At 38.1% G+C, this 7369-nt stretch overlaps 1 protein-coding gene across 5 annotated transcripts in view; it reads right to left on the bottom strand.

Annotated features, from left to right (window-relative positions):
• Positions 1–5585: 5585 nt before the first annotated feature.
• LOC108103981 (acetylcholine receptor subunit alpha-like) overlaps positions 5586–7369 on the bottom strand; it is a 136963-nt gene continuing 135179 nt past the window's right edge. For all 5 annotated transcript variants that reach the window (XM_041818423.1, XM_041818426.1, XM_041818425.1 and 2 more), the window contains one exon: positions 5586–5793. In XM_041818423.1, coding sequence (XP_041674357.1) covers positions 5593–5793 — 201 coding nt within the window. In that variant the 3' untranslated portion in view covers positions 5586–5592. The remainder of the gene's footprint in view (positions 5794–7369) is intronic.

Here is a 7369-nt window from a genome sequence, read left to right as displayed (position 1 = left end):
CCCCTTACGCAATCTTCGCGTTTATAATTTTAGTGTTAGTTTCGGCCCACAATGCCCCCCAATCCCAAATATCCCGATATATCTACGCGTTTATGTATAAACTGTTGTTGGGAGCACACAATGTCTTGTGGCAAATGTGTTGTTGCGACCCCAAAAAGTCGAGTTCAATTAATATCCGAAGCCTAACCCCTTTGTCCCCTTGGCATTTCGTTAGTTTTTTGCCCAATTTGTTTTGTAAAAAATATTTCAACATTTTTTTACATTCTTGAGTTCGTTCTCCATTTGTTTCGCTCCACTTTTCATATAAATATGTTTTGCAATTAGGTTTTTTTTTTCTTTAACGCCTGTTTTTCCCTTAATTTTGTGGTTTTTAGTGACTAGTGATATATATATGACACGCACGCACACTCACTCAAAGAGATTATTGGGCCGAGAGAGGACTTCGTAGATCCCTATATGTGGAACATCTATTTGTTTATTCCTGTGAAACCTTAGAGGTTCGTTTTATTTGTGCTAAGGTTGTTTGGGGGAAAATTCTCTAGCGTCAAAGATTCATTATCCTTTTGTTTTCGTTAAATTTTTAGAGGGAACAAATAGAATTCTTGGGGAGCTGTTTTTTCTTTGTTTTAGAGAATTTTGAATAGGCTTAAGGCTTCCTATTTTGACGTGAAATCTTTACATGTTCATTCCGTTTTTTGCTAGAGATAATTTCTGTGAATCGGAAGAATGTTTAATGGTATTTCACAGAGCCTAGGATTCCATGGAAATGAAAATCAATTTTCTCCCCCGTCTCGCATTCATTTTCAATTAATCAACTCACGAATACAATCATTTGCACTTGTCACACAAATCAAAACAGCGCCATGAAACAAATGCCAAAAACGGCAAACTTTCTGAATGAAATCAAATTCAAATTAGCCAAAATGCCCGCCCAAGGTGTGGGTGTGTGTGTGTCTGATAGGAGGGAGGGAGGCGTGGCTGATAATGAGCCTGCTGAAAATGAGCAGCAACATTGGCCAACACAGACCAACAACAATAACAATTCAAGTATAATGAATGAAATTATGTTGAAAACATATTTTCCCTCTGCTCTAGGGGTTCCCATTTTCTAACACTCCCCCCGCACAAGCAAAAAATGTCGACAAACTTTGTCCTCCTGACCAGCCACGTTTTCTGTGTTCTTTTTTTTTTTTTTGTGATTGGGAGGTTGGTAATGGGGGCGGGGTCTGAGGAAAAGACCAGAGGGAGGCTGTTTTCCTATTAGCAAGCAATAAATTCGCCGCTCTTATTGAGCCAAAAAGGTGGGCGAAAACAGAAGCAGAAACATAGATAGGACATTAAACGATATGAGGACGGGGGAAATTGGGGAAAGGAAAAGCGTGTTCGGAGAATGTGAAAGTGGCTTAGTGATGGCAGGCTATCTATTACATAAATTATGGAAATGTTCAGACAGAAATATGGGAAAAAAGGAGAACATATAGGCTATTTATTTAAGTCAACAAACGGTGTAGAAATCTTAAGGATTTGTATGTTTTAATATTAAAATATATATTTTTTTAAGAATCAAAATGAATGCGAATAATATTTAACTGAATTTCAACAGAGAGATTTCCATTGATGCAAACTCTAAAATTCATCTATTCTAAATATTCATAAAACAGGATAATCTATCCGGAAAGTAGACAAAAATCCAGCACTTGTTTAGAGAGGGAAGTGGGTTGTTGGGTGGCTATTCCGAGCGGTAAAATGTTTCTCAATGTGGGTGCGGAAAAGGCTGCTCTGCCTGTTAGAAAATGTCGCCCAAGGGTGTAAAGTTGTTTTTTGCTTCGAGTTTTTTGGCCAGCAACTGGACCGAGAACCGGGAACGGTAGTGGAAATGGCCAACTGGCCGAGGGGAAGCACCAGTAGTACCCCGAAGTAGCGACTGTTTCGTCCGGGCTATAACTTTATGATTGCTTTTGTATTGCGTTTGGGGGCCGGCAAGCGAAACTCGGGCTTATAGATAAAATGCCGGTACAGTGGGAAATGCTCAATGATGGATATTTCCGGCTAAGCCATAGGTTTTTTGTTGTGTTTATTTTTTTTTTATTGCTGCCCTATCAATCGGCATGAAATAGGTTTCCTTTTATTTTGTCACCGGGTTAAGCTTGAATTTCAAATTTCAATGGAATGGTTTATAGGAAAGGATTTAGAAAAACGAGTGGATGTCATTGATTTAAATGTTTCAACCAGCTTTGCATTATTTAAGTTCACATTGGTTACGGACAGATTGAAAAAAAGGTTAAATATGCATTACATAACTATTGGAAAATTATTTACTGGTATTGAGATTAGAATGTTGTGGATTAAAACATGTTAGAACATGTGGATAAAACACGTTACTTAGTCTTAAAAACCACCCATTGTTTTGTCTTCGACTTAATTTTTCTTACCATTGGACATTCCACAGTAAATATATTTAGGCCGCAAAAGTGAAAACAAACAAATAGACCGAATTTTTGGCCACGTTCGCTGCTGATACGCATCGCTCATTGCGGGCCAAAAAAAAAAATTGAAGAAAAACACGTCCAAATGAATGAAACAAAGTAAAAGTAAGAGCAAAGCTAAAAGCATAACCAAAGCAAAAGTAACAGCCAAAAGCAGAAAGCACAAAACAAACTGAACTGCCAAGGAGCAGGGCTAATGTGCTTTTTGTGTGTGTGTGTGTTTGTGAATGGGTGGCCAACACACACAGATCGCATTGTTACAACTTCGGGGAGGAGTCCACCCAACTCCCAAATTCCCCAGAAACATCCCCAACCCACCGCCATTTGTTTTTGGTGTGTCTTGTGTGCCCGCAACAATTATGATTTGCGGTCTCCAACTGCCCCCATTCCAGATTTACTTCTTCCTCACTTCGGTCGGGGCCATATTTTCGGAAGGGGCGACCTATTAAATGCCTGGCGCTTAAATAACATCAGAGCCACACAGGAAGAAAATGTTATTTAGATATTAAAGAAAAGGAAATTGTACTTAAGTGTCAGAATTTACTTATTTTGTAATTACTTGAGAACTAAGAAAACTGATATTATAAATTACCGTACAACTCTTTCTATTGAATCTAAAAACGTTTTCTCTAATAATAGATTGATAGAAACTTTGACACAGGGATTGTGAATCAAATCTTTCTTACTGTGCAGAAAATCTTCCGAAATTCGTGCGCTTTTTATATCACAAACAGGATTCAGCTGACATCGTCACTCCCTCCATCTTCAGATATAATATTTCGTTAATGGCTTTTCATTTTGTGTGCATTTCACTCATCGCCCCATCCCCCTCTGGCACAGTGTCTGCTATAACTCTTCGCTTGCATTTCATTTAATTAAAAACTGAAAAAGTGTTGTGTGTGAGTGTGTGTGTGTGTGTGTGATATGGGCGGTCGGTCCGGGGGGTGTGGCATGAACAATTGCAGTGCGGTGACTGTGATTGACACTTGCTTGTGACGACACACGCATTGTGGTTTTTGTTGTCTTTGGCAATAAATCAGGCGACCAAAAAACACAAATTCATTTCACTAGATGTTTTATACTGTTTTTGAATTTATAAAGATACACATATGGTCTAAAGTTAATTATTATATATATCTATATAAATTTCAAAACAAATTAATGGTTTATCCGAATTTCTTGCTGGTTTTTGAACTTTAATAAAGTTACCAGTTTTATGCTATAAACATAAATAAATTAAAAAAAAAAAACATCTTCATAATAATAACTTAACAAAATATCCCTCTTTAAGCCGTAGAAGCAAAAAAGAAACCTTTGTCGCCTGACAGCTGTTAAAATTTCCCTCAGCTAACAGAACCATGTTATGTTGCGTACAACTTGAAGCATTCCGTTTTTTTTTCGAACGATAAAGGGGGATTCCCCCGCTGTCGATGTCCTTTTTGTTATTCTTTTTTGTTAGCTTCTCCTAATCAGGCATCATTTGATTTTATGAGCAATAAAAAGTGTAAAGCAAATAAACGGGGCTGCAAATAAAGCAATCGCCGTATAACACCAGAAGAAGTGCGAGAAGCCGAAGTAAAATTTTGGCCTGTCTGCTTTTTTATTTGGCAGGTAGCTTTTACCTTGGGCCTTTATCGTATTCTTTTGTTTTTTAGTGAGTTATGCAATTTGAAATTAGCATAAATTATTAGAGTGGCGAGCGTGGGAAATGTTAATTGGGTGGCAAGAAAAAAGAAGGACGTGAGCAACTTGGACGCGTTTTTTTGTTTTTTTTTTTTTTTTTGTTTTTGCCAATTAGGCAGTGCAAGCGCCAAAATTGAATTTGAATTTCTAATGGTGATTATTTACTATGCACACACATGCTCTCGCACCCACACGCATACAGGCCCACGTACACTTGGGCATAATAACTAAAGCTTTGTGCTAACTAATTGCCCCAAGGCTAAATCGTGGATGGTTGGGGGGTTCCCGGCTTTTCCGTGTCCTGGGGCACCATTTTCACTACCCCAACCATTTCTCTCTCTCACTTTCTCTCGGTTTATTTGCACTAATTTGCATGCCTCATTTGCAGTCACACACATACGGCAGCACACACACTCATGCACACGGAGAAAATGAATCTGGCAGAGGACTTCATAACTTAAAAAGGCTTTCTTATCGATTTTCTTTGCTTTCTTCTTATTAATATATATCATTAACTTAATTTAAATTAAAATCTGTTAACTTTTCTAGACATTACAGTTCTTGGTTTAAAATTATCCATCAAAAATAGGAAGAAATCAGTAATATAAATATTATTTAAAAAATTTCAAATATTATAGAAAATAATTTCTTAAATCATAAAAGTTCTATTCGATTTCTGCTCAGTTTTCTCTAAATGCACACATACACATATACCTATGCCTTTTTGTTGGCTTTTCTTCCTGTTCCATATTATATTTTGGTTCGCTTAGCTAACTAATTTTGTCCTCCATCTCCGCATTTTCCTGTTCAACAAATACACTTTTCTTTGTTTGTTGTTTCCGCTATTCTTGATGTTTGGCTAGGCTAATTTAATTTCACTAATTTAATTTCGCTCTCAAATATTACCATAATTCGTATTTATTTATCTGTTGCATACTATTTTGCGCTTCGTTTCAGTTGAATTGGTTTACTTAATTATTTGTTTTTGACTTTCTTGTCTTTCGTTTTCGTCACCTTTCTGTCTATTCATTTACGTTGCCTAGAAAAAAAACCGTTTTGTTTAGCATAGTTTGCCTGTTTAAACATTAGTGTACAAATTATTTATAGTTAGTTATATCTTTTATGTATACAACAAATACAATTTATTAGTTATAGTTACTTGGATTCGCCTCTGTCATTTTTATATATATTCATTTTGGAACAAGTTTTGTGGTTATTTTTTGGTTTTCTGTTTTTTGTATTTTGTTTTTTTGTTTTTCGTTTTTTGTTTTTCGTTATCCCCCTTCTCTTGTTAAAGAAAAAACAAATGCGAATTTCATTCATTACTTGTGTTTTGCTTTTTGTTGGCTTCTTCAGACTGTGTGTGGTGTGTGTTTACCGGAATACTGGATATCGATCGATCGAACGATATTTATCGATCCGCTTACAACACGGGCCTGGCCACATTGGGCTTGGCCGTCGTCGAGGCGATCTCCGAGAGCTTAATATCGATGGGCATCCGGGTGTCGTAGAGCGTCGGAGCCTGCAGGATAATGCCGGCGGTTCCGACGACAACGGCTATTGTGAAGATCCACAGGAACAGACGATCCAGCACCATGGCCACGTACTTCCAGTCCTCTTTCACCTGTTCGAAAAAAACAAGGTAAATACATTTTCATTAGCTAAAAATCTTTCAAATGTCAGCCATATTTTTTTTTGTGGTTCAAAGTCAAATTTCAAGGGTAAAATATGAGAACCAAAACATTTTGTTTATATCCTTTGTTTCTGCGTCTATAGCTAATATATTTTCATATTTATTTCCTCGCTCTTTGTTCAGTTTGATATTAGTTATTATCTAAATATATCATGTGCTGCAGAGTCTTTCAATTTTTGAGTCAATAAGATTCTCCCCCTTTTCGATTGGCCCTCATTCGATATTCATTCGCTGGGCCTGGAGCCAGGGCAATATGTTTAACTTTGGCCACGCATCTTGCGACTAATTCCCCAGCCAGACCGCTGTCACGCCCACCAATCCCCAGCCCCCAACCCACTGCCTACCATCGCCCAGGGGGCGTGGCGCAAATGACACGCACTCAATGTAAATGCCGCCGAAGCTGTCTCGCATATCTCAGCATTCGATTTTGTAGTGCTGTCAACTTGGCGATTTTATAGCTTAAAGTCTGTTTTTTTAAGGATAAGATTGAAAATGCGTTAGAATATGTGAAAATATCCTTTTTGGAAAGAAATTTTATATCAAAGTAACCCCATATTGAAAATAATTTAAAAATTATAAAAAATATTAACTCTTTAACCTGAAGGCTGAAGTAGATATTTTTGGTCTGCTAGTGACAACACTGCTCCTGAGTTCTGTGCCCTGAGACTTGTGTCCCGTGTCCTTTGCTCTCCGTTACCTCCGTCCGGAGGTGCCCTAGTTCTGTCCTGGAGTGTCCTGGAGTATCGCAGTCCCTGTCCCAGGCCTCCACCTCCACCTCCGCCGCTAAGCCCGGCAGGACATTCCAATAATGATTGAATGTGTGCGTAATTTTAATAAAATACTTTTATTGGCATTTTGTTCGATGCCACAAGAAAACATTCATTATGATGAGAGGACAGCAGCAACAGCAATGCTCGTAACTTCGCGAACAAACAGACGAACAGGCCTGCACTTACAGAAATAAGTGCTAATCCTTTTCTATTATTTCCATTTTATATTTAAATAGAAAAATTTGATTCTTTTATATTAGTCAATGTTGCCTTCTTGTTTCCTTCGGTTTTAGAGACCCTTTTGAAATCACTTTTTAAAAATCGGCTTAATAAGTTTTGTCTATTAGAGCAAGGACTTTCGTGGAGTGTACAAATGACAGGACATAGCCATAGTCGGTGCTCAATAAGGCGCATGAAAAGTCATTAAAACTTTTGGCGCAGCCGGCATAAGTCCGCCCATTGAGTCGATGCCCCACGGACACACATATGGACACCGGGACATTGGCCGGGAAAGGTCAACAAAAGGGCAGAGAGCCAGTGACAGTCGGACATCATCAACAACTGGGTCCTGGCCAAGGTGTTTCAACTCCAGAGTCTCGACTCCAGTTTAAGTTCGAGCTTTAGTCTCAAAGTCCTGGCCATCGATTATCGACGTGCCAATAAATCCCGCCTAAGGCCGCTCTAATTTATTGCGCCAGGCTTATTAACATCAAAATCCACACTGACTTTCTACCTCT

The sequence above is a fragment of the Drosophila eugracilis genome, unplaced genomic scaffold, assembly GCF_018153835.1.
Source record: "Drosophila eugracilis isolate 14026-0451.02 unplaced genomic scaffold, ASM1815383v1 contig_2163, whole genome shotgun sequence".
Taxonomy (NCBI): domain Eukaryota; kingdom Metazoa; phylum Arthropoda; class Insecta; order Diptera; family Drosophilidae; genus Drosophila; species Drosophila eugracilis.
The sequence above is the reverse complement of the archived record's forward strand: the minus strand, read 5'-3'. Positions and strand labels throughout refer to the sequence as shown.